The sequence below is a fragment of the Canis lupus genome, chromosome 7, assembly GCF_048164855.1.
Source record: "Canis lupus baileyi chromosome 7, mCanLup2.hap1, whole genome shotgun sequence".
Taxonomy (NCBI): domain Eukaryota; kingdom Metazoa; phylum Chordata; class Mammalia; order Carnivora; family Canidae; genus Canis; species Canis lupus.
In genome coordinates this window covers 25887434-25915346 of record NC_132844.1, presented here as the reverse complement: position 1 = coordinate 25915346, position 27913 = coordinate 25887434, and the positions used below count along the sequence as shown (strand labels likewise).

Genomic DNA, 27913 nt, shown 5'->3' with positions numbered 1-27913 from the left:
AAGTATATGAAAGATTTAGAATACTCCAAAAGATTGAGTTTGTAATAAAGCCAGCTTTTAAAGTTTATAGCTCTATAACCTCAAATAAAAAGTACAGAGCAGTTTCTAATAATACTGTGAGGACCAATACACAATGATCATTTGAAAGTTTAAAAAATCATGTTTTGACTTTAATCTTGAAAGTTCATTTGAACCACATCTGGTTCATTTTTAAGTCCAGGTTTTATGCGTTTGACAGGAACTTGAGCAAAGAGAAAACAAATTTCTAGTGGTTTCTCCTTTCAGCTTTACTCCCCTGCTGTGTGGTGCCAGTCAGTGCTCTGCGAGAAATGATTCTTGCTTTCTAAATGATGCACCAAAGCTGCAGACAGTTGAGTGCTTATAAATGTTCTGTTACTTTCTATGCTTAAAATAGGGCAAAGCACCAAAGAAGGAAATGGAAATGACAGCAAGATTTGAGCATCCTGAAGCAGAGGGGAAAGGAAGTTGCCTCCTTGTTTCACGTTATATTTCATGCACAGAGTAAGTAACTCTTCCTAGAAATCAAACAATTTACCTTTGTCACTAATTCAAAAGAGGAATAATATACCAGAAAGCTATTCAATTGGCAGAAATATCAAATAAGAAAGAAACATTAGCTCCATCTTAATATTCCTCTATCAACTTATGAGTAAAGTATTCCCTTAAAGGTATATATGTTAACATCTAACTTAAAGAATTCCAAGTGCAGTATATTTATGGAATTCCATATCAATGTTATACAGAGCTAACAATTGCTTAAAATGCTTTCTGACTTTTTAATTATATCCTCCAGAAATTAATAGGAGCAATGACCAAGTCAAGAAATGCTCAATCTGACCTAAAATTTAAGAAATGCTCATTAAAATGGGATACTATTTTTAAACTGAAATTTTTTTTGTTTTTGTTTTTGTTTTTGTTTTTTTGAGGAATGAAGTTCTTTTTTTTTTTTAATTTTTATTTATTTATGATAGTCACACACAGAGAGAGAGAGAGAGGCAGAGACATAGGCAGAGGGAGAAGCAGGCCCCATGCACCGGGAGCCTGATGTGGGATTCGATCCCGGGGCTCCAGGATCGCGCCCTGGGCCAAAGGCAGGCGCTAAACCATTGCGCCACCCAGGGATCCCCTGAAATTATTTTAAAAGTTTGACAAAATAGTTCTACTAAGTATTTTTTTTTTTTCTACTAAGTATTTAGAGAAAACAGACTCTCTTCTACTCTGTTGATGGGACTATAAATTGGTTCAACACTTTGGAAGGGCAATTTGGTTATATCTGATGAAATTAAAAACACACATTGCTTTTGATCCAATAATTCCTTGTTATGGAATTTATCCCATGTATATTTACTTGCTCAGGTAAGTAGATATATGCACAAGGAAGGTCACTGCAGCATTTTTATAAGTAATATAAAAAATTAAATAATTGCTCATCAATCATATAAATAATAAAATTATCTTCATTTATACCATGAAATACCATACAGTCAATGCAAATAATGCTGATATGAAAAGATTTCTGGATGAATTATTAAGAGGAAAAAAAACAAAATAGAAAAATGCTTGAATGGTCTGAGTTGATTTGCTTAGGAAACTGAAGTGGTGATATATACACAAATGCTTCTGTACGCAGACAAAAATTCTTAAGAATAAATTAACTGTTATTGAGTTTTAAAAAATGGTGCAAGGGCCATGAGTTGGAAGGAAGGATAGAAAAGCAGAGGTATACAACCATAGATCTAGAACAGTATGATCTGAAGGCCCCTGAAGTAATAGGAATGCAGGTTTCCAGGGCCCAGTTCTAGTCCAACTGAGTTGGACAGATTTTCTAGAAGTCTGGTCTGGAAATCTGCATTTAAGTTAAATTGTACAATTGATCTTAACTACACTGAAATTTGAAAGCTTTTCTCTCAGATAATTCAGATCCTGAAGAGTAAGTCCTACCTGGACCCAGAAGTAGTTTCCACATTTATTTTCTCCTTAGGTTTCTAGGAAGGTAGTAAGAGCCCAGATTAAGCAGTGCATTGGATGTTAATTGGTAAACTCATCGTGAAGAAATTGCAAGAAGAACCAGTCACGTTAAGAAAACAATTGAGTTGGAAATTTAGAACCTCTCAAGAAGACGATAAAAAAAATCAATACTGTGACAAAATATAAGAGCAAAGACAAAACTAAATTAGACCTAAAGCACAGATTAAGTTTGTAAAATAGAAAGCTAGAGCCCACATGTTTGCAGTTCATCTATTACAGTGTAACAACTGAGCATATATCTTGTCTTCTTTTGATTGTACTTGAGTCACAACTTTTGGTTATAGACAATTTTATTGCTAAAGTATAGATTCCCCCAAATATTTGAAAGACAGTCGTAGATGAGCTTCTAAAGTTTGGAGAGCATCTGTTCTCCCTGCAAAGTCTAGGACATTTCAAATAATGAAGGTAAACATAGATCTGTATCCACATGACTATAAAATATAAACTGAACTGAATTGGTTTCAATGGGCATTTATGGACTACTTATTATTACCTTGCAACATACCAAAGAGTATTAGAGAACTGAGGCTGAATACAAAACACAATCTCTACCCTCACAGGGCTTACAGGCTCCTGCGTAAGGCTCATCTATGAATTAACTGTAATAAAAGGCAAAGTGACAGCAAAGTGACAGATTCCAACCCAAATATAGTAAGTAGCAAATCAAAGCTATGGGAGTTCTGAAGAGCTGTTATTTCTGCAAGGGAAGGGCAGGTAAAGGAAAGCAGAACAAATGAGTCAAATCTACTCTAATGACGGATGTTACACCTAAACTTCACTCCACCCAAGCAGACCGAGGAAGGCTTCACAGAGGAGCTCTGGTTAGAGAGGAACTCGGGAGGATGGATGTGGGGAAAGAAATAGTAAGAGAACAGTTTTGTAAAGGTCTGATGAAGATAAGTGCTTAGGGGACTGATTCTGCCCAGGATATGAATAGAACACGAAATACTCAAGTTGATATATATTTTTAAAGATTTTATTTATTGGGGGATACCTGGAGGCCTCAGCAGTTTGGTGCCTGTCTTTGGCCCAAGGCGCAATCCTGGAGTCCCCAGACTCCGGGGTCACACCCTGGACTGAAGGCAGCGCTAAACCACTGAGCCACAGGGGCTACCCATCAAGTTGATATTAATGGAATGATTGTTATTGTTTTATTGAAGAATATGTCGGTAAGATTCACAGAAATCAGCAAAATTTCTTAAAGCAAACCTTCTTAAAGTTGATGTCCTAAAACAGGAAGAGATCTGTGTATTTCCAAGTTCATCACACATTGACAGTCCTATTTTTAAAAATCCAGATGCTTATGGGTGAAATAGCTGAGGGGCAGTAAGAGATACAAATTTCTAGTTATAAAATAAATAAGTCATGGTGATGAAAAGTTCAGCATAGGGAATATGGTCTATAATATTGTGATAACGTTGTACAGTGATGCACGGTGACCATACTTATTGGGGTGAGCGTTGAGTAATGTATACAATTGTTTAATCAATGTTATATACTTAGAATTAATATCACATTGTACATTAATTTTATTTCAATAAAGGAAGCATTAAAAAAATCCAGATGCCTGGAAGAGAGTAGAATTTGTCACCCCAAAGTGTTTCTCTTTAGCATGAGGATTATTTTATTAATTAATTACTTAATTGATTGATTAATTGATTGATTTTTAATTCAATTAACCAACATATAGTTCATCATTATTTTCAGATGTAGAGTTTAGTAATTTTCAGTTGCATATAACACTCAGTGCTCATTACATCATGTGCCCTCCTTAATGCCCACCACCCAGTTATCCTATCCCTCCACCCAGCTCTCCTCCAGCAATCCTCAGTTTGTTTCCTAGGGTTAAGAGTCAGCACAAGGATTATTTTAAACTGACTATTATTATAAACTGGTTAAGAAGTGGCAGACACAGGGCACGTGGGTGGCTCAGTGGTTGAGCATCTGCTTTTGGCTCAGGGTGTGATCCCAAGGTTCTGTAATGGAGTCCCACATCAGGCTCCCCACAGGGAACCTACTTCTCCCTCTACCTATGTGTTTGCCTCTCTTTCTGTGTCTCTCATGAATAAATAAATAAATCTTAAAAAAAAAAAAGAGAGAGAGAGAGAGAAAGAAATGGCAGGCGGAGATAAAGCTCTGAAAACTGAGAAGTTACTCTTTTGTAAGAGACATTAATATGTATGAGGGAAATATCTGTTTCTAATGGTGTATCCCTCTCTGTGCCAGGAAGGGGGGAATGACTCAATCTCTAAAAACTTTTATCAGTGGAGAATACAAGGACTTAAATCTGAATTACAACCATACCTTGGTTTGCTGTGCTTTTCTTGGTCCCCTCCCTCAACTGACTCCCCCGCAACATTTTCTTTTGTCTTTAGCTAAAGATGATATTTAAGGTGATGGCTTTGGCCATTTGGGGGAGTTACTCAGTTTTTCAGGGTCTCTTCCAAGTATACAGGAAGTATATATCAGGAAGCAAGAATTCTTTTTTTTTTTTTAGATTTATTTATTTATTTATTTATTTGAGAGAGAGAGAGCACGCACGCTTGCATGTGCACATGCTCATGAGGCAGTGGAAGGGGAGAGGGAGAGAGAGAGAGACAAGCAGACTCCATGCTGAGTGGGGACCTCACGTGGGGCTCAATCCCATGACCCTGAGACCATGACCGGATCAGAAACCAAGAGTCCAAGGATGCTCAACCACTCAACAAACTGAGCCACCCAGGCACCCCAGGAAGCAAGAATTCTTGTCTGTAGAGGGCACTTTTAAGCAACATGCTTGAGTAAAGAAAACCTGAGCAAGGTAAAAGGGCCCACAGTGACCATGGGGCTGAATGGAAACAGGCTCATTAGCAACCCACTTTGAAACAGCCATAGGCCCTAGCTGACCAAAGGGCTACTTACAACTGGGAACAGGTACCAAAAAAGGAAAATTCTATATGTTCCCATACCTCCTCACCTTCCCCTTTAACTATAGCCCCTCGCCACTGCCTACCGGCAGACAGTCTCTCCCTTTGCTATCCTGCCTGCTGCTCCTTTGCAGTATATCCAATAAACTGCTGTCTCCTTTGTTCCTCCTTGGGTGCATTCTTTCACCACCGGTGCCCCTGGGTTCCATTCAATCAGGTCACCCTACATTGTCCCTTCAAAGGTCCTTCTAATTGGACTAAGATTCAAATTGACATAAGACAGATTAATGGGAGAAAATCAAATTTAATAGGCGTACACACAGGGAATTCACATAGACAAGAAAATTCCAAAGACAGGCAAAATGAGTCATATATGTCATTCTGAACTAAGTAGAAGGAAGTAGGGGTCTGGGATTTCAGAAGAGAGGAATGCACTTCACAGAGTGATAAGAAGAGCAGATGCTTGGTAATTAGATGTTTGCCCTACCATACAGATGGGATACTCAGATAAAATTTACATCTGCTAATAATTCTTAGTCTAAAAGACCCCCAATTATGAATCTTCTTCTGTGTGGTGAAGGGAGGAACAAAAAGTTTCTCTTGAGCCCACAAGGTCTCAAATGCTTTCAGCTCAAAATAATCCACATGCCAAAGTGGCACATTTGGGGAAGGGCCTGTTCTGAACCACTTCACAAACATGTTATTAAAGTTCACTTTTCTCCTGTTAATTCTGTTTTTTTTTTAAAGATTTTATTTATCTATTCATAAGAGACTGAGAGAGAGAGACAGAGAGAGAGAGAGAGAGAGAGAGAGAGGCAGAGATACAGGCAGAGGAAGAAGCAGGCTCCATGCAGGGAGCCTGACATGAGACTGGATCCCAGGACTCCAGGATCACGCCCCGGGCCTAAGGCAGGTGCTAAACCACTGAGCCACCCAGGGATCCCCTCTTTTCTAAATTTATATTAGCAGAGAAAATATTTGTGGAACTAGTTCCTTGGGTGTAGTGACTTTGGTAAAGGTTTGTTTTGAGTACTCTTGGTTTTTATTGATCCTTTTCCTCACAGAGATTGTCAATGTTTTTCTTAGTTTCTGTCTGTTGTGTTGTTTGTCATATAAAGAAAAACCATTAGGTAGAATGTAGGAATAGGCATGCCTCTATACCTGTTGTTCGAGCCCGCCTCAGACTGGCAGTTCACAGTTCTTACTAGACCAGCATCTGTCTAGACAAACTTGGCTGTAGGTTAATGTGCACATGAGGTAAAGGTTGTTGCTATGGGACATATTGGAAGCCAAAGCCACTATATTGGTGGACACATAGAGAGCACTTAAGAGCAGTCAGAGTGCTTGGCACCTAGCCCAAAGACCCCCATGTTAGAATAAGTCGGTCACAGAACAGGTTAGATTGATACAAGGTCACCCACCAATGCCAAGACAGTTTCTGTGCAATGAGACACTTTGTAAAACACCACACAGTCCCTCTAAGGTATTATTTTGATTCCAGGAGACCCAAGGCTTAAAGTTGGGTGCATATAAGAAATGTGCAAATAAGAAAAACTGGATGAGGCTTTCCTTTAGTCTTCTATGTCTTGGGAGCATGACTTTGTCACCAGAGAGAATATGGCTTTGTTACTGCCAACTGTAGGACACATGTACCAGTGTACATCTGGCAGACAGCCGAATAGGCTGTGGATCCAAAAAGAGAGGGAGTCATGGGAACCTCTGATTTATAGCCAGTCAGAAGGACGGGTAACAACTTGGACTTGCAACTGGCATCAGCATTCTCTTCATCCAACTGTGCCAGTTCAGGAGAGTTTGTTATAAGGGGTCTCGGTTCATAAGGGACCTTTGTTTTCTCAACCTCTGTTGTTTTGTTAGTGCTGGAAAAGTCCCATTCCAGTAGCGCCTGCCCAGTGTCACAGATTAGTGGGTCTGTAACTGGAGGCATCTCACATTCTTGTGGGAAACTGGATACACTGCACTACACCATTCTTACCACTGTGCCAATGAAGTCTGACTTCTGAGGCTACCTCTGGGAATGAGCTTTCTAAGTCTTGTGATAGCTGCATCTTTTGCACTCTTCCTTGGGGATGTGTCCTATGTCCATGGTTAAACCATAATAAGGCTTGTTGGTTTGAGTCACTGTTGAGATTAAAATAAGTTCCTACTTATCAATGGTCAGATGATGGACCCTTTGAACTAGACAAATTTCTATATCTAATTTTTCCCCAAAAAGCTTTTATCCTAAACAATTGTCTTATTGGTACCTATGGAAAGGCCAAATTGAAAAGTAGATACAAAGGATGATGGCTAGCCTTAGGGACTCTCTTAATAAGATGAAAGAACAGAAATCAAGCATAGCACAAAAATTAGAGTCCACATTATAATGTAAATTCCCCTTCTCTACTCTCTCATACAGCCTCTTATGCCCACCTACCTGTACCTGACCCTCCAGGAGATCTTTTATATCTGGGCCCCTCGTTTAACCTCCATTTCAAAATCCAGCCCAGGTAGCCCGGGTGGCCCAGCAGTTTAGTGCTGCCTTCAGCCCAGGGCGTGATCCTGGAGACCCCAGATTGAGTCCCAATTGAGTCTCTGCCTGTGTCTCTACCTCTCTCTCTCTCTGTCTCTCATGAATAAATAATAAATAAAATCTTAAAAAAAAATCCAGCCCCATTGCTCCAGCAAATTCCCTTAGATACCAAAACTCCTCCAACTTCATACCTTAAATACCCAGTTGCCTGTTTTGAAACACCTTTCTTTACAAGATTTATAGAGAGCACCCTCGTCTGATTTCTAGCCCCAGGGTATACAGGTTACACAAGTAAATATTAAAAGTAAAGAAGTGAATTTAGCAGAAGTACCAGAGAGTGGTTGTAGAGCTCACTGTGCTATGTTTCTTACAATTCCTCCTACTTTCCAGGGCTCTGTAATCACAGAGTGACAACTTAAAGCCTCCCTATACAAGGTTCTTTGTGAATGTATCCTGGACCTCCACTGCAAAAAAATCCATATCCCGTGGACAGCAACAGATCTTCTAAACTATAAATCCCTCCTAGAAGACCCTACCAAATTTAGAGAGGAGTTGGAAAGTTCAGTGGTCAATCACAAGCCCACTCACAGGGGCCTAAATTGGCTGTTGAGGGGTGTTCTTCCCAACCAAGATTATACTATAACCATCAGACAAGCCAGATGGCTCCCAGGGAGACTCTCCCCCACCCCAAGGAAACAGATGACCAGAAACTCTTTCAGGCCCTCTCTCCTACAAATAACCAAGAAATAGTTCAGCTGGAGATTGATAGGGACTTGATAAGAGAAATATTAGAAGTTTTCACCCTAAAATGAAATGGTCTAAGATTGAGTTATGCATTCAGAAAGAAGAACATCCAAAGGCCTTTTGTTAAATGCTTTATACAGACTTCTTAAAGACATTAAATACATTAAGCCCTAAAGTTCTAGAACAAAGACATTTTCTGAATTCCCATTTTATTTGTAATGGAAGTCTTCCTGATATAAAGAAACAAACTGAAGATAATTTAATTGAATGGGTAGCTCAGCCCCTCGATATTCAGGCTGCAATCCAGTTCTTTAAAGAATTGGAAACAACTGTCTTTGTCTTGCAAATCTATACAAAGCCAGAAATGTGGTTCTAGAAGCAATTTAAAGCCTACTATTCTCACTAATCCTCAAGCCCCTATTCATCTCAAAATTCTTATAGGTATTGCAAAAGATCAGGAAATTGGAGACACAAATGTCTTACACTTAAGGAAAGGAAAAATTTAATTAGTAACTAATGTAGGGGTGCCAGCCTGGCTCAGTTGGTAAAGCATGTGACCCTTGACCTTGGAGTCATTAGTTCAACCTCCACATTGGGCAGAGAGCCTACTTAAACAAAACAAAACAACATAGTAATTAACTTAAACCTCTGATAATAGGCAAATATACCCTCAAAACTCCTACTGTGAGGGCAGGCCAGGTCCAAGGACCTGGGGAACAGGAGGGGGAGGTCCCAAAGGACCAGCCAGAAAGGTCCTTGGCTATATGAAGGATAGAAATCAAACCTGAGCCAGCAGGAAGTGAGAACAGTTTTATTATATGAATAGAGAGCAGATACTGATGGAGAGTCTGGGAGACTCAAAAAGGAAAAGGAGAATGACTTTTGTTTTTGCTTGGGGTCTGGAGTTTTTATTGAGGACAATCATCTGCTCTATGTGTCTTCTTGGGCACAGAGGAACTGGTTGAACAAGGATGAGTGTGCAGATGTCCTCCATAAGTCACTTATGCCCTAAATCCAGGGGTCTTTGTGTAAGGGTGTCAGTGGTCTCAGAAAATGTATGTGATAACCTTACCTGGTCACTCCTTAGATGTTATCTATTGTGCTGGAAGTCTCAAAAAAAAAAAAAAATTATTACCTCCTTGACCTTTATGAGGAGGACATACATTAAGGCAGGGTTGCAGGTTCTAGCAAGAATAGAAGCAGGAAAAGGAGCAAAGAAAAAAAAAAACAGCTTTTTTTCTTTGGGTCTCTTCAATTTCCCTCTCTCACTATCTTGGAGAAAACTTGGATAATTTCTGTGCCTTTGTCATGTAGATTTTCTACTTCCACTTTCTCTTGGAACTAAGAGCCAGTTTTTGAAATGCAAACTTTAGGGAGAGGTTTCTCATTAGAAGAAACACAAAGGGGGCAGGTATTTAGAAAGTGGGCTAATAAAAAATCTTGAATGTATTCTTCACAAATATTAGTAGAAAAAGTTTTAGCCATCTAAGGAGGTAACCTTAATTTATCTCATCTGCCAGAAACACAGCTTGGCTCCAACTTCTCTTTTATAAACCAGTGAGTTTTGGGATGCCTGGGTGGCTCAGTGGTTGAGCAGCTGCCTTTGGCTTAGGGTGTGATCCTAGAGTTCTGAGATCGAGTCCAACATCAGGTTTCCTGCAGAGAGCCTGCTTCTGCCTCTACCAATGTCTCTACTTCTCTTTCTGTGTCTCTCATGAATAAATAAAGAAAAATCTTTATATATATATATATACCGATAAGTTTTGCATTATTATGCCCATCTCATAGCTAAAGTTTTATTTTATTTTTTTAAAAGATTGTATTTACTTATTTTAGAGAGAGAGAGAGAGAGAGCGCATATGGGCAGGGGGAAGGGCAAAGAGAGAAAGAGAGGATCTCAAGAAGACTCCTTGCTGTCTATAAGGTTATGTGTGTCTATGCATGTATACACATGTTATAGATGTGTGTTATTTTTGTTGCTAAAATTAGTTTGTAGGAGAGCTCTATTTAATCGGATTAAAAACAAATTCTTCTAAGCAATTGTTGGGAACAAATTATGTACATAGATATAAGTTGGATAAGAATTATAGATAAATTTTTTAGCAACAATTATATTTTAGGGTATGTGTACTTAAAAACAATGTTCCAAATCTCTTTGGTAGTTTGAAACTTTAGTTTTGCTAAATTAAAATAAATGATGAGATATTTGTTGAATATCTAGATCATTTCCAAATAATATAAAATAGTAATTATAGAAAGAAAAACTATACCTCTATAGAAATTATAACATGTGGATATCAAATTTTAGTCCTGGGTATCCCTGGGTGGTGCAGTGGTTTAGCGCCTGCCTTTGGCCCAGGGCGCAATCCTGGAGACCCGGGATCGAGTCCCACGTCGGGCTCCCGGTGCACGGAGCCTGCTTCTCCCTCTGCCTATGTCTCCGCCTCTCTCTCTGTGTGACTATCATAAATAAATAAAAAATTAAAAAAATAAAATAAAAAATTAAAAAAAAATTTTTTAGTCCTGTTAACTCCAGTCATGGTGATTGTCTTTGAGGTTTTGGTATTTATGCTAAATAAATAAATAAATAAATAAATAAATAAATAAATAAATAAATGTAGTCATCAGGCTACAATCTCTAAATTAACATTTCCAATTTTCTCTCATCCTTTAGTTTGGAATCACTAAGTACTAAAACTGTCCTTCACCCTAAGGTCCTGCAAACTGAAGCTTGACACTTGATATAATTTTCAGAGAAATTGGGGCTCTTTGGTGGCTCAGTCGGTTAAGCATCCAACTCTTGGTTTCAGCTCAGGTCATGATCTCAGGTTTGTGATACCGAGTCCCAAGTCAGGCTCTATGCTCATCTCCGAGTTGGCTTGACTTTCTCTCTCCCTCTCCCTCTGCTCCTCCCATCCCCCATGCTTTCTCTCTCAAATAAATCATTTAGAAAATCTTCTTCACACTTGTTGCTGTAGGGTCTTCTCAGAACATTTACTGGTACACTGATGATATAATCAGAGGTATTCAAACTGCAAACCATGAAAATCTCTCAGATTGTTACCGCCTCCCCTCACTCCATCTGAAAGTGCTTCAACCCTGACACCTAGAAATCTTGACTGGCTGTCCTCTGGGCTCAGAAACTGATTTATCATTTTCTCTAATCATTAACCTTTGCTTTTCCTTTGTTTCTGCAGAAACAGTTCCTGTTAATTACCTGATTCCTTGCACAACATAGGCCTAACTTTGGGAGCCCACCTAGACTGCCTTCTGAAATGAGACCCAAGTGTTTAACTGAACTGGCCAATTTTCAGAACTAAGAGACAGTTTCAGTAAGATGGAGCAATTCAAGCTTTTTTTTTTTTTTTTTTTTTTTTGCAATTCAAGCTTCTTGGTCGTGAAACGTATTTAAAGTTTCAAAGGTGAGACTGAAGAGCAGCAGAATTTGTTACCCCAAAATGTGTCTCTTAGCCTGTGGATTATCCTAAACTGGTTATTTTTAAGAAAAAGCTGACACGGGTAAGCTCTGAGAACTGAGTAGAAGTTACTTTTTTGTAAGGGACACATATTTATATGGGAAATCTGAGAGTGTGTCCCCTTCGTCCACTGTATCTAGAAGAAGGGGATGATTCAACCTCTAGAAACACTTATCAGTAGACTAGACCAGGACTCAAATGGTCATAAGAGCCATATCCTGGCTTACAGTTTTCCTGGGTCTATTCCATGTATATACAGGAGGTATACATATTACTAAACTTTGTTTTCTCCTGTTAATCTTACAGCAATTTAATCACTAGAACCTAGAAGGGCAAAAGGGAAAGCTTTTTTTTGATCCTTCATGCTACAAAAGGAATACTCTCTGATGGATTTCCAATGAGGTAAATGAGATACAGTGATTAAAACTTGGAAATAGAAAGGTACTTTCTACATCTCTCTTTGCTAATTTGGAGGGATACTATGAACTGACTCAAGGACTCTCCACATTCATGCTTGCAAGATTTTATTTTGCTTTATTGAGTGATTATTTTCACCTTGGTTCATTTATAAGCTTGAATAACTGAGGCTGTTTTATTTTTATTTTTTTATTTTTTTATTTTTTCCGAGGCTGTTTTAAAAGCGTTTCCTTCAAGTGTTGTTCCTGTTTCTCATTCACATGTGGCTTTTCCTCCTGTGGAAAGAGAGAGAGGAAAAAAAAAAAAAAGATCCAAATGGGCAATAAAAATATCCCTCCTCATTTAATTACCTGTCCATCTTCTTTCTGGGACAACTCAAGGACTAAAATCAATCCTCCTAAACGTGGGCCCTGTGTTCCGGAGCCCCTGGAATCGTTTCAGCATGTGGAGCAGCACCTGCCTAGGGTTTCCAACATCTTCTTCAGTCCCTCCACCGCTCCTCTCAAGAAAAATGTCTTCCTTGTCAAAATGTGGCATGTTTGTGACCGATGCCAATAGAGCGTCGAAGCCGCGCTCCTTCTTTGTGCCCGTGGGCACGGCAGGGGTTCGCAGGCTGGGGCTCCTTTCGCCTGGACCGAACCCCACGCAGACGGCAGCCCTCAGCTCGGAGTTCCGGGAGGCGCCTGCCTGGGGCCGGCGGCCCAGCTCTTCGGGGGAGCGCAGGTCGAGCCGCCGGAGACCAAGCAGCAGTGCCCGCGCCGCGGCCTCGCCAGGACAGCCTGGAGCATCCCCTCCCGGTCGGTGCCGGGGGGCCCGGCGCCCCGCCGCACCCAGCTGAGGCTCCAGCATTTCTGGGCCCGGAGGCCCCGGCGGCCGCTGCTCCCGGGCCAGGAGACCCAGCGGCTCTGCGGACTCGATCTGCAGCGCGAGGTGGAAAAGCCGCCTTGGCCACCGCTGGGTCGGCGGCGCGCGGGCGGCGGCAGCGGCCCCGGGACGGAGGACGCAAGCAGCGCACGGCTGCCGGGCTAGCGAGCCATGGGCCGCGGTCGGGGGAGCCCGGGCTGGCCTCCGCCGACGGGGCTGGCGGAGCGGGGCGGAGCGAGCCGTAGTCCGGCTCTAGTCCTGCGGACCTTGTCGGCCGCGGGGGGCCGGGGAGAGAGCCCGGGAAGCGAGAACAGAGGCTCGAGAGCTGCAGGCTCTCGCCGCCACCTCCTGGCCTGGCGCGCTCTCCTTGCATGTGGGGGTGGGGGTGGGGGCCCGGGTGCGGTGGGTCTCTGCGCCCGGGTCGGAAGGACCTGCCCGGCCTCACCCCCCAGCGATCGGTTCAAGCAAGCGCCGCGCTCGCTGCATCCCTGGCCCGGCCCTCTGGCCCGGTTAGCAGGCATAACCCAACTCCCTTCCTGCCCCTGGGCCCTGCTATTTCAAGAATTCTAGTGAAAAAATGTGCACCGGCGAGATGCAGGCTGGGGCAAGCGGGGCACCTTGCGAGCAGGCAAGCACAGGTGGCCTGGATGCAAACACATCTTTCCCCTAAAGGTTTCCCCAGCTTTATTGATCGCAGGAGTGGGTAGGGGGCTATTCCTAGCTCTCGGATTTACTCTGAAACAGAGCCTCTTGGGAGTGAAGTCCATATGATTATATCATGTTCATAGTCGCGCTGTGTCCAAAATGGGCAGGGGCACTCGCTGCTCAGACACTGAGTTCCCCAGAGAGGAGCATTCTCTGGGCCCTAGGGCTTATTCTTGTTGCTCAGTGGAACAGGCCTCCGAAATCCCCCAGGAACTTCTCAGTAAGTAGGTGTGTGTTTATGTATGTGTATATGTATGTATGTATGTGTGTAATGAGTCCCATGAACTGACAGCTTGGTATATAGGAAAAATCCGGCTTAGGTACAAATAAGTCATGTACTTGTTGATACACGTCTTCTATGGATAAGAATGAGATTTCTGAGATCTCCAAGACAATGTCGACCTCATAAGGGAGAGTATTTCCAATCCTTCTCATTTAATTAAAAATCTGTACGTTGTTAAGATTCTGTAGACGTTCTAAGTAGCACTTCAGACTTTTGTGTTCTGAGTTGAATCTATACACATTTTCATAAGAGAACACTCGTCATGTATATAATGCCTTTGCAGGTGACTCATCACACCTGTAAGCTTTTTCAAGCTAAGAATAGTTTTTTGTTTTTTTTTTAAAGATTTTATTTATTTATTCATGAGAGACAGAGAGAGGGGGGGTGCAGAGACACAGGCAGAGGGAGAAGCAGGCTCCATGCAGGGAGCCAGACGTGGGACTCCATCCCGGGGTTCCAGGATCAGGCCCTGGGCTGAAGGCGGCGCTAAACCGCCGAGCCACCTGGGCTGCCCAAAGAATAGTTTTTATGCACCTGTGATTTTCCCAAACCAAGCAGGGCCTGTGCATAGTCAGTAAATGATGATTAATTACACCCCTCGCTCCTAGTCCTTCCATTTCCTGTAGGCTCTGAAATACAGAATAGGGAGGGAGAGCTCAAAGATAACAGATAAAAGTGAAGCACTTAGTTGTTCATGCTGGGGGACATTTGCAAGACCTTAATAGTGCTCAGAATCAATTTGCTAATCAAGTCTCCTTCGTTTTAGGGCTATCCTGGGCAGGAGGTGGGAAAGATGTACATTCTCAGGGTATTTTTTAAATCAGTATTTGGATATATTTCTCTTTTCCTGTATTTTCCTTTTCTCCCTTTTTCTTTCTTTCTGTAGATTAGGTGTGATATAAGTCCTTATAACTGAAGTGAAAATATACTTTATTAACCTTTTGGTATCTTTGGATTTACTGGTACATCTGGCTCATTTCATATTTCTCACTTTTTATATTTGCACTGTCATCCTAGAATAACATAAATTGGAGAAACATGGTTTTAGTTGGGAAAGTGAGCTGCAAATATTAAAATCTATTAGCTGCCTTAATTGTTGCTTTTTTAAAAAAAGATTTTATTTATTTATTCATGAGACAGAGAGAGGCAGAAGCATAGGCAGAGGGAGAAGCAGGCTCCGTGCAGGGAACCCAATGTGGGACTTCATCCCAGAACTCCGGGATCACGCCCTGAGCAGAAGGCAAACGCTCAACTACTGAGCCACCCAGGCGTCCCTAATTGTTGCTTTTTCAGCTATCAGGGATGCTGTACTTTTTAAAATATTTATTTATTTGACACAGAGAGTGAGAGAGAGTACAAGCAGGGAGGGTAGCAGTTAGGAGGAGAGGGAGAGGGAGAAGCAGGCTCCCTGTTGAGCCGAGTGGGATCCCAGGAACCCAGATCATGACCTGAGCCAAAGGCAGCTTCTTAACCAACTGAACCACCCAGGCACCCCATCCGTGATACTTTAAAAAATATCCCCACTCCTTTGAATGTACTCCCCAGACTCTTCCATAAGTACATATTTGAAGAACTTGTCTTAATATGTAATATCAATACATACATGTTGTACTAATATTTTAGCTGATACTGTTTTTCTTCTCTCTTTAAAAAAAGATTTTACTTCTTCATTTGGCAGATAGTGAGAATACAAGCAGGAGGAACTCCAGGCAGAGAGAGGAAGAAAGCAGACTCCCTGTTGAGCAGGGAGCCTGATGTGGGGCTCGATCCCAGGACCCTGGGATCATGAACTGAGCTGAAGGCAGACAGTTAACCGGCGGAGCCACCCAGGTGGCCCCGGTACTGTTTTTCATAAGGGGTTCAGTTGTGCCCACTCACCTTATAGAATGGCACTCAATACACATTGCTATCACTGAAGCATTTCAAAACATTCATTCTGGACAACATACTATCGAGAACATTTTCTGCAGCGCCTAGAAATCTCTGGCAGCACACAATAGGAATTCTTATTTTAAATTCTTGTACTAGAAGGATACACATCACTTGGAATGATAGTGAAAAGACTAGGTGCCTGATCAGTATCATTGCTTCTGAATTTGTGTAGACCGTTCAGTTTTAAGAAAGATAAGCATCTTGTCTAATTCTCAATTACTGACATCATATTCGTTTTATTAATCTGAACATTAGGAGTTGGCTTTTTGTAGTACCCCTTCTACTGTTTTGTTCAAGTGTCACCTATTCTTCCTTCCAGGTTGTAAATAAACTATGGTTGAGAATACCATCTCTATTTTCAATACCGGGGGGTGGGGGATGCTGTCGGATTTATAATAATTCTTGATAACCTTGTTCTTTTATCTTAGCACCCATTTCCCCTCCTCCGTTGTGATTTTTAATGGAGTTCTTATTGCGTTTTTTTTTTTTTCTTGACCTACTTTCAAGAGCTTTCATATAGAGTGTGTTTTCAGTGATGGTGATTCCTGCAGCGTGTAGGAGAAAGTCTTAAATCACAGAACCAGATTAGTTGTCTATCGCTTATTCTAGAAATGTCTTCGTGGTTTAAAAAAAAAATCATCTGGTTACGACACCCACAATTTCATAGAGTGAAATCTCTTAAGCTTGCTTTTTCGTGAGTTCGCTCCGTTTTCCCGACTGAGGATTTGAACCTCCTTCCGCTCTGATCTAATTGTTATTTTTCTTTGTTGCCTCCGCCCCCTAGAGATTGGGTTTCCAGGGGGGAGAGGCGTTCTCGGCTGGGGCTGAGGAGGAAGGAGAGTCTAGTGGGATGAGATCTGGTGCCTCGAGCACTAGATCCCTCCTCCCCTCCCCCGCCCGGTGAGAAGTCAGACAATTTTGACAGTTCCTAGACCCGCTTTGGCTCTCACGCTTACGGTCCATGGGTAGGTTTCACCTTCTCCCTTTCCCCGTGTCTCTGCCCTGCCTACAGGCCAGCCGCAGATGCAGCCATTGCCCCAGCCCGCCCAGGGCTTTCTCTCACCCGTCTTCTTGGGGAACTGGGGCATACGTCCGTAGAAGACTTCGGGGATTGGGGAAAGCCACGCCGGAATCGGGACACTGGAGAGCGCTGCCCCTCCCCAGGCTTCCCCCCCGCCCCCGTCGCGGCGCCCACGTGACCGAGAGCAGGCCTCCACGGGCCCGCCCCTTTCGGCCGCTGCAGCCCGCTTCCCGCTCGGGGTAAGTAAACCGCGGTTTTCCGCGCCGCCCCAACCCCGCCCTCTTCCTTTCCCCTTCCCTTCACCTCCCTGGGGCTCCCTCGCGCCACTCTCCCGGCGCCCCCATCCTCCCCACCGGGCCCTTTGTACGTGCTCGGCGGCGTGCGAGCGCGCCCGGCACGTGACCCCGCCGAACGTGGCATTGTGTTATCACGTGACCCAGGTGCGTACGCGACGGAGCGGGGTGTGAAGATGGCGGACGAAGAGGCCGAGCAGGAGAGGTTGAGCGGCGGCGGAGGCGGCTGCGTCGCGGAGCTGCAGCGCCTGGGCGAGCGGCTCCAGGAGCTGGAGCGACAGCTGCGGGAGAGCCGCGTGCCGGCCGTGGAAGCGGCCACTGAGTACTGTCAGCAGCTGTGCCAGGTGAGGGCGCCCGGGGTCCCCTCCCCCTTTTCCCCAGCCAGAGGGAGAAGAGGGCGAGCGAGCGCCTGGGGGCCGAGCGGTGGTCGTGCCTTCTCTGGCATCGTTGGCGCCGCCGCCCAGGCGGGAGCGGGACTACGAGGAAGGCGCCTTTGTGTGCTGCCTGCCGTTGTGGCGGTTGTTGTCGGCAGCTCCCAACTGGGGGAAGGGAGTTGTGGTCAGGGCGGAAAATCCCCCTCCCCTTTCCTCCCCTGAACTCGGGACTGCGCGGTCCCCGAGGCCGAGGAGATGGAGACCGCCGAGAACCGGAGCCCTCTCTGTCGCACGGAGAGGGTAAGGGAGGAATGGAGGCCAGGTCCTCCTTTTCCTCCTCCTCTTATTGTGCACTGGGGATTACCGCGCCCCCCGCCTCTGCGCCTCTGGTCTCCCACTCCGACGGGCCTCCGCCCCCACTGGTTTGATTCCTTTGCTTCCCCCTGCTTTCATCCGTCCCGCCCCCGGCCCCGTCCTCGCTGTCTCCCGGCCTTTGTTGTTCGAGTTTCGCCTTGGGACTGAAGGGGCCTTTGTTGACGTTCCGAGGAACGGTCCCCGCCGACCCCTTCTGGCTGCCCGAGATGTTCGGGGGTGGGGGGCGCAGAGGTCGTCCCTTCTTGCCTTTGCTGGCTCGGTGCACCGCCTCCACGGTAAAGGTTGCTCTCCTCGGCAGAGGAGAGGAGCTCTCCCTGTATCCTACGGTCGAATGTTCTTGTGGAGCGGCTTTCCGGAGTCCGCTTCTCTCTTGCTTTCACCCTTCAAGGAGTACGGTTCCCTGTGTCCTTCCTCCCCATCTCCCCCAGCGCCCCTCTCACTTGGAGCCTTCCCTGTTTGGCCTCCTGGTGGAACAGGGAATTGAGGTTCTTGTGGAACCTGTGCACAGGTCAATTTTCAGACCGTTCCTTCCTTTTCCTGCACAAGGACACTCACTGCTTTCCAGTAACTGCGTTCTGACCAGCATTTGGAATGTTAAAAACGCTGCTTGGTAGAAATCGGAGAGTTTGGGTCTGCATTTAATGGACGGGATCACAAAATCTCCAGCTAACGTTGGAAATTTTAAGGAGTTGCTACTGGATGTGGTGAAGATTTTGGTTGGATTGTCGCCCCGAGGAGGAAAAAGACAATTTATAACAGGTCACATTTAGAGGTAACTTGTGGATGTATCTATCATTCTAGAGAAGCTGTTTGGGAAAGATACTGAGCTTAAGGCCGAACAATGGGTTCTAACTATTTTAGAATCTCCGAATTGATTACATTTTCCCTTAAGTTTTAGCCTTCAGAAATCTTTCCTATGGAAGATCAGGGGATACTAGAACATATACAGACATTCTCCGTTAGTGTATACAGGTTGTTGTCACTAATTATTTGGTAGTATTTCATTATCTTTTTAAAAACAAACACACAAAAACTTTGTGAGATCAAGTGGTGACTTGTCTAGGAGTATATGCAATGTGAAAGAAAGCTCCACACTTAAGATAATAAAGGTCTGATGAATACCTGTGGCAAAATTAGAGAATCCTTATTCCAAAGAATAAGGAAATTTGCCGTTTTGACCTACCTTGGCAGGGCCAACTCGTTAATTGGTGTTATAAAGATTTTAATTAGAATACTTAAGATACCCATAAAAGGAAGTCTTTCTTTTATAAGTTAAGTCTGCTTTTTAGTCATTGAAAAGTATTAAAGTCTAGTTTTGCTGAAGGATACTTTTCAGATGGCAGTGTCCACTGATGGGTTTAAGGCTAATTATTGTAAATATTCTTGGCCAGCAATGTTTATAAGTGGGATTAATAATTCTGAGAAAATGGACTCTCGTGCAGGTTGGACTTTTTTGAGCATACGCAAGGTCATCAAGTTATCACTTTAAAAAGTATTTTTAATGGATGAAGCAGCATTGTATTTTTATCAATATGAACGGAATTGCTAGTGTTCCTTTTAAGTGATTAGTCTTATAACACGGAAATAGTTTTTATTGACCAGTGCTACAGGAAACAGTAATAAAACAAATACTGCGTTTCTGGATTTTAAGATAAATGAAATATTTCATGCACTAAAATCCCACAATAATTTAAATGCATTTAAAAGTCTCCATTAATTGAACAGTTACAGAGTGTATCTGATATTTGATCCCCTCTAGAACGTATTCTGTTTTTCTTTTTTAAATGTGCTTGTTTTAGTGATCTTGTCAAATGGACAGTAACTTGAAACATAATTGTCTTTTTAAAATTGTATCCTAGCTATTATTACTTAACATTCTGATTTGAGTTGAGCGAAGCAGTGGTTAACAAAGAATTTATTGGAGCAATTTAAAAACTGCTTGAAATGCTAGGAGCCAGAACTTATGTCTTGTTTCTAACCTTGAGATTAGTTTTTTTTTTTTTTTTTTGTAAGCTTTCTCTGGGAAAAACTGGAATATTTATATGCTTCAAAAAGGCAAAGATGAACATACTTGTCAGAGTTGTTGAGCTTCAGACTTAATATTCTGTATGTCTTAACACTTAGTGCTTGTAGTAATCCTTATTGTTGCATTTATTTTTAAAAAATCAGTTTAAGAAATGAACTAGTTTGTATTTTGAATTTTTACCTCAGTAGAAGAGGAATTTCTGGAGAACGTAGTGAAACCTACAAAAGTATAAGTTGCTTATGCATCCTAGTTTATAAATTTTCTTTCTTTTTGAATGAAATACAATGTAACAGATTTTTTGAGTTCTAGAAATAAAATAGAAATAAAAGACATTTTTTCTTACTGTTAAGAGTATTGTTTTGTTCTTTATATTGATTGGAAGTATGCTCCACTTTTACTTGTTTACCTGAACATTTGCTTAAAGCTTGAGTAGGAGGAGGATGAGTATAAGGGAGTGCCCTGTCAAGAATCTCAAATTTCCTTAAATCTTTACAAGCTAGCTTTAATCTGGGTAATGTAGTTCACTTAATTGATTTTCTTAAAATCGACCTAGAATAGGAATACAAACCAGATAACCAGAAATAATTTCTTGCATTTATTTGTGTCAGGACCATTACTATATATAAAAACTGATTATAGTTGGAACTTCTTGGACTATTTATTGTATTAGACGATGTCCATATTCACTTGCTCAACATTGCTATTGAATACGTACACTCTGGGCCAGGCAATCATGATCATGGTCCCTGGCTTCAAGGAGTCTACAGTCTCTGAAGGAAGGTAGACAACTAATTGTAGTAATCTGTGATTTGTATCCTTTGTTTAGGAGATCGGTGCGGTACAGTGGAAGGTTATTTTTTGGGGAGTTTAAACAGAAGCATTTCAATAGAAGAATTGTTCTAAAAGGATTTTAAAATATTTACTCATTTAAAGGGGATCCCTGGGTGGCGCAGTGGTTTGGCGCCTGTCTTTGGCCCAGGGCGCGAACCTGGAGACCCGGGATCGAATCCCACATCGGGCTCCCGGTGCATGGAGCCTGCTTCTCCCTCTGCCTGTGTCTCTGCCTCTCTCTCTCTCCCTCTCTCTCTCTCTCTCTCTCTCTGTGACTATCATAAATAAATAAAAATTAAAAAAAAATAGTTAAACCATTGTACTATTTCAAGGATGGTTTGTCAGGGTATCATATTTGTTGACAGCGTTACATACACGGCTGGATGACTGATTAATACATGAGTTGTGACTGGTTTTGCTTATTTTCTTCTGGTGGCCGATAATTGTTTAAAAATGTTGAATTGCAGTTGGGAAAATGTGTTTGTATTTTACCAGTGCGTGCACATACACACACTTCATACTTTGATTCATATAAGCAGTGTTTCTCAACTGGCTAGTACTTTTTCCCTGGAAATTCTTTCTTCAAGGACATTTGAAAATATGTGGGGTGAGTTGTTTGGTCGTTGCAGCCTCTGAGGATGTGATACTGACATTTAGTGTACATGGGCCATGGATACTAAATTTTCTGAGGTGTTTAGGATAGTCCCACCCCATTGAAATATATCTCTCTGTCTGAATATCATATCCACAGTGTTCTTTTGAGAAACACTAAACAGAAAGAAAAATAACATATTAAGATTTTTTTATTGTTATGATCTTTTCATGTTAGGATAATACAGTTTTCACGTTAAGAAATGTAATTAATCTGGAACAGGTCCAGGTAAATGCTGTTCAACCATATTTAAATTCACACTGAGCTTGAGAGGTCAAGAAAATTTCTACTTCCTTAGTAGAAATTACAAGCAATTACTTAAACAATTCACTTTTAGTGGGGTAAGAGGGTAGCAATTTCAGCAAACTTAATTTTCCTGATTAAAGCACATATTTGACCTTTTGATATAATTAAAATTCTGTACTTTTAAGAAAGCATTTAATGCAAAGACTAGATTTAGATGTTAGAGGATATAAGATACAGAAGACTCTAGTAGTATATAAAATAGTAAGATTTATTTATATATTTTTAAGATTTTTATTTATTTGACAGCAAGAGAGAGAGAGTTCACAATCAGGGAAAGCAGCAGGCAGAGGGAGAGGAAGAAGCAGGTTCCCTGTGGAGCAGGGAGCCCCTACAGGGCTCAATTCCAGGACCTTGGGATCATGACCTCAGCCAAAGGCAGACACTTAACCAACTGAGCCACCCAGACACCCCTAAAATAATATGATATAAATAAAACTTCAGGATGACAGTTGAGGTGTCAGAAGGCAGTGTATTTAAATTAAATACACATTAAATTTTTTATTCTATTTTTTAAATTGAAAATGTAGTGCATCTTTTATTCAGCAAAAAATGTATCTTCCAGATCATTCCATAGCTCCTCATGTAAATCTGTGGCTTTCTGTTTTAAACTGTGTAATAATTCCATGGTATGGCTCTGTTTAATCTGTTAATTATTGGTAGCTGTTTATTTTTATTATTTTATTTATTTTTTATTTATTTATTCATAGAGACAGAGAGAGAGAGAGAGAGAGAGAGAGAGAGAGGCAGAGACACAGGCAGAGGGAGAAGCAGGCTCCATGCAACAAGCCTGATGTGGGACTCAATCCCGGGTCTCCAGGATCACCCCCCGGGCTGCAGGCGGCGCTAAACTGCTGCGCCACCGGGGCTGCCCTGGTAGCTGTTTAGAGAAATAAGTTAATTTTATGTATAGTAATTTCTATCAATTTTTCAAAGTAGGAGGTAAACATTTCTGGCTGGTCAGAGAAAGCTTTACTGAGATAGGATTTGAGCTGGACCTTAGTACTTTTATTAACTGGTGCTTTATTGATAAGAAACAAAAATCAGGGATCCCTGGGTGGCGCAGCGGTTTGGCGCCTTTGGCCCAGGGCGCGATCCTGGAGACCCGGGATTGAATCCCACGTCGGGCTCCCGGTGCATGGAGCCTGCTTCTCCCTCTGCCTGTGTCTCTGCCTCCCTCTCTCTCTCTCTCTCTCTCTTTCTCTCTGTGTGACTATCATAAATAAATAAAAATAAAAAAAAAATCTCTTTAAAAAAAAACAAAAATCAAAGTAAAACTGTTAAGAGCTACTGAGTAAATTATGTAGTTAAAATATTTCAGAGCATATTTTTGTTTCATCTGTTTGATACAAGTTAATTCTTTTATCTACATATTCTGCTTAGTTTTGTTATAGTGGCAATTGTTTTGAAAATGCTTACTTTCCTCAAAAAAAAAAAACTAGACTTTTTTCCTTTTGATTATTAGGGGATATCTTAAGTTAATTTTTAGGACACTTCAAATCAGAAGAAAGGATGGCTTGCTTATTAATTAGTGATAATTACTTTAGGTATTGAGGGAGTAACAAGTCATTTAAACTTTAAAAGTGTAGGTAATGCTCAAGGGAAATAATTTTTTAAATGTTCATGATGAGTATGATTCCATATTGGAGATAATAAATTCCACTTTCCAGAATATGCTTATACCTGTTTTAGCAAAGGAAAACTTTACCAAATTTTGTTTGCCTCCTTCTTGATACTTCCTGGTCCAAAATTGAAATGGAGGAAGATAAGATGTATTCTGCAATTGCCCTTCATGATATTTTGTATGACTAACCTGCAAAACAAGGATTTTTAAAAAAATATATGTTCTTAACTCTATGAAGCTGCTGCTGTATTTATTTTCCTTGAAATTCTATCAAAGTTGAGAAATTTTTTTTTCCAACTCCCACACATAAATCCAGTTCATAAAATTTACCAGTCACTATGGGAGGAACCTAATTTATAAAATTGAAAGTTTGTTTTTTACTATTGTGTTTGTTACATACTCCCTGTAACTTTTTAAGTATGTATTGTTTTCCAGCAGAACCTCTTGATTCATTATTTCTTTTTTTAGCATTGAGAGTTGCACAGTGCACCTCAGAAGAAAAATGTTAACCCCTCCCCCCCTTAACTTTACATTAGGAAAACTTTATGGTCTGTGAGTACATATCTTTAGCCAAGAAGATGTGTTAAAATTCATTCAAGTACATATATATTTTTCTTAACTTATTTTAATTGGGTAATTAAATTCCTAATGTGGGAACACTAAGGGATGTATGGAGACTTATGAAGATCTCTGCCTTCAAAGCCCTTACAAATTTGATGCATATATTAACAGTTAAGCATTAGTATTAGATAGTAGAGTATCTCGTGATAAATAACATTGTAAGTAGAGTGTGAATTATGAGCATTTTGAAATTAATTTAGTAAAAATTGATCAGGAAAGGAAAAACACTATTTACATTGCATCTTGAATGAACTTGGATGACTAAATGGAAGTGGGAAGGATGGAAATAAACACTCAGATAAATAGAGCAACTTCAAACTGGCATCTTGGAGGAAAATGTCAGGTGTTGGATTGACAAATAGGATAGAAAAGGTAGATTAGAACCAGAGGAAGGGTTTAGGATCCAAAACGAAGGAATTTTAATTAATCTTTTAAGTATAGATAATATACATTGCTTAAAGACTCATCCTTCTAAATTTGGGACATTGAAACAGACAAAAACAAGTCAGAATGTTACAACATTAGGTGTTTGTTTTTAAAGTAAGCTCCATGCCCCATGTGATCTTTGAATTCTCTATCCTGAGATTGAGAGTCACATGCTCTATAGACTGAGCCCACCAGGCACCCCCAACTTTGGTTTTTCTTGAAGTATCCTGTATAAGTTTTATTGCAGTGTAACAAACTACCCCAAAACTTAGTGGCTTTATTTTTTTAAATTTTTTTTAAAGATTTATTTATTTGTTTGTTTGTTTTATGATAGACATAGACAGAGAGAGAGAGGCAGAGACACAGGAGGAGGGAGAAGCAGGCTCCATGCCGGGAGCCTGACGTGGGACTTGATCCTGGGACTCCAGGATTGTACCCTGGGCCAAAGGCAGGCGCTAAACCTCCGAGCCACCCAGGGATCCCCAACTTAGTGGCTTTAGAAGAATAGCTGCTTTTTTTGTTTTAAGTAAACTACCCCTGATGTGGGTCTGGAACTCAAGACCCTAAGATTAAGAGTCACATGCTCTACCAATGGAGCCAGTAAGGCACCCCAGAAGAATAGCTTTTTTATTACTGTTCTCAAGTCTGGGTCTGTTGGATGGTCTCTAGTCAGCTGGTAGGTTGTCTGGAGCAGAACGGTCCCAGATGGTCTCACTCATTTGTCTTGTTGTCCCGTGAGTTGGTCAAGGTTCCTCAGTTGGTTCAGTAGTTTTATTTCACTTGGCTCGTCTCCACGTTTATCATCTAGTAAGGTAATCTGGAATTTCTTTACATGGCCTGAAGAGAACAAGTTCTATTGCACAACTGCTGTGTAAGCCTCTGCCTGTGTCTTGTTGGTCAAGGTTCTTTTGGGTACAAGTGGTCAAACCTAGCTTCTTTTGGGTGCACGGCGATATGGTTCTTCTTATAACAGTCTACCACATATCCCAGTTCCCTTTATTCCCTGCTGCAGTGTCAGGCACTTTCATGGGTTAAATTTTTCCTCTCTGTAGCCCTCTGCTTTTTTTCTTGTCATCCATATTCTGTAATCAAAGCACATCTTTTTGCTCCTTTTCTCTTAGTTTGGCTAAAGGCATTTCCAGTCCTCTTTTCTAATCTCAGTCTCTTAAGTAGAAGGGTGTCCCTACTACATCACTCAAACTTTGGAAAATTTGTAGAATGTCTTTATTTACAACAATTCTTTGTCTTAATATTAAATCTGGTCGCGTTTGGTGTTTTGAGCTGTCTGTACATTGTGCAGTCCAATAATAGCATCCTAGGTCTTGTCCTAATCTTTGGTCTTCTTTTTTTGTAACCGAACTTGTTTTTGTTTTTGTTTTTAACAGGCACTCTATTTCCTGAGCTTGTTTTTTTAACTTTACTTTCAATTTGTGAAAGTCCCCAGTATTCTACTCTTCTTATCTTTCTACCTAATTGGGAGTCCAATTCTTGTAACAGTGTTTCTCAAATTTGAGTTTGCAGAAACCCAAGAGAGTCTTTAGATCTTAAAGTTTTGACCTTAGCTCATAGTAAGATCTAACTTTTTAAAATTTCACCATTTAGTCACACTGAAACAAAAGTATCACAAAACAGTACTTCTACCTTACTAGGTGTGATGCATTCTATTTTGTTATTTGTTACTTATTATTTTGCAGAGCTGCTCTTGATTTTATAGTCCACTGAGAGTCATAACCAACAGTTTGAAAAATACTACTTATGGGGGAATCACTGTACTCAGTTTAGTAGTAAGCACAAAAGTAGGCAGTCCTAAGTTATAAGGTGGCTTTCTAGTTTAGCTGATTCAGAGCATCCTTACATTTTATTTAGGAGAGACATCAAAATTAAAATACAGTTTTAAATGTCTTACAGTGAATGCTAGAAACTCAGCATCATGGCCGTGGAACCCAATTTGAGAAATACTGGCGCATAGGATAACGTACAGATTTAAGCCTCAGCCCAGGGCTGTGCTTGCTCTGTTAATTTTTTCCATCCTTTCACAAGAACTCTCTGCTCCATCTAAGTTGGTCTCTTCATTCCTCACAAGTATACCTGTTTGTTTTACTTCCTTTGTGATTTTGCTTATGTACTGGAAAGCCAAATGGATTTGATTTCAGATATGAGCTCCTTCCTCTCTAATCTGGACAAAATCTTTAGCTTATTTTTTCTTTGAAAAAATAAGGCGGAGTGAGATGAAGCTTGGAGTTAGAGGCTGGACTAAGCAGACTGAAGAGGAAGAGAATTAATGTTCAGAAAGGCACTCTTAGATGCTTTACTAACAGTGAATTGTTTAATCTGAAGACCTGTGAGATCATAGGATTAAGCATCATTTAGTTTGTTTAAATGTCTCATTTAATGCAAATTGCTTCCTGAGATCTCATCATTACTATATAATAATTATTTGGTACTGAATCATCAGAGAATGTTAAATTTTATGTTTTGAAGATTTTATTTATTTATTCATGAGAGATAGAGAGAGAGAGAGAGAGAGAGAGAGAGGAGGGGGCAGAGACACAGGCAGAGGGAGAAGCAGGGAGCCTGATGTGAGACTCGATCCTGGGGTCCCAGGATCACACCCTGGGCCAAAGGCAGGAGCTAAGCCACTGAGCCACCCAGGCATCCCAGAAAATGTTAAATTTTATTAGGCATTTGTTTAGAAAGACTGAGTTTTGGTTAAATGGCTAAAATGAAGCAGTTAAAATATCTGGACAATGTATCCATGTGTAACATTTGGCATCCTTATTGATACTTCACATAGATAATGTTACATATTAACTTCAGAACTCTTAGATACAGGTTTTACATTTAAAAAGGTAATCTAAATTTGGGCAGCCCGGGTGGCTCAGGGGTTTAGCGCCACCTCCAGCCCAGGGCATGATCCTGGAGACCTGGGATCCAGTCCCACTTCAGGCTCCCTGCATGGAGCCTGCTTCTCCCTCTGCCGGTATTTGTGTCTCTGCCTGCCCCCCCCCCCTCTCTTTCTGTGTGTCTCATGAATAAACAAATAAAGTCTTAAAAAAATAAAAAGGTAATCTAAATTTTAAAGTGGTAATTAATAATTGACTTGATTCCCATCCCAATCAATTTTATAGGGATATTAGAAAGTTAGTAAATCAAATATTTAATTCCTGTAGTAATTTTAGCTTAGAGAAGTTATTTGAAGCAGATATCTGTGATTTTTTTTTTTTTTTTAAGATTTCATTTATTCATGAGACACACAGGCATAAGGAGAAGCAGGCTCTCTGTGGGGAGCCTGATGCAGGACTCGATCCCAGGACCCCAGGATCATGACCTGAGCCAAAGGCAGATGCTCAACCACTGAGCCACCCAGGTGTCCCTATCTGTAAGTTTTGAGAGAAAATATTTTCATTAAATAGGAATGATTTTACTACATATTTTAAATAAGCCATTATCATCAAAATGGC

At 41.3% G+C, this 27913-nt stretch overlaps 1 protein-coding gene and 1 long non-coding RNA gene across 10 annotated transcripts in view; one reads left to right on the top strand and one right to left on the bottom strand.

Annotated features, from left to right (window-relative positions):
* Window positions 1-17135, bottom strand: part of LOC140636680 (uncharacterized) — a 47895-nt gene extending 30760 nt beyond the window's left edge. Inside the window, exon 1 of one of the 6 annotated variants that reach the window (XR_012033898.1) lies at window positions 16970-17135. This is a non-coding gene — a long non-coding RNA (uncharacterized lncRNA). The remainder of the gene's footprint in view (window positions 1-16969) is intronic. The other 5 variants (XR_012033897.1, XR_012033901.1, XR_012033896.1 and 2 more) reach the window with 5 other exon arrangements.
* The window catches only part of ZNF292 (zinc finger protein 292), a 100959-nt gene continuing 86478 nt past the window's right edge, over window positions 13433-27913 (top strand). Inside the window, exons 1-3 of one of the 4 annotated variants that reach the window (XM_072832140.1) lie at window positions 13433-13911; window positions 16919-17166; window positions 17368-17564. In XM_072832140.1, coding sequence (XP_072688241.1) covers window positions 17397-17564 — 168 coding nt within the window. In that variant the 5' untranslated portion in view covers window positions 13433-13911; window positions 16919-17166; window positions 17368-17396. Of the gene's footprint in view, window positions 13912-16254; window positions 17167-17367; window positions 17565-18515; window positions 18742-27913 lie in introns of those variants that run through there. The other 3 variants (XM_072832139.1, XM_072832138.1, XM_072832141.1) reach the window with 3 other exon arrangements.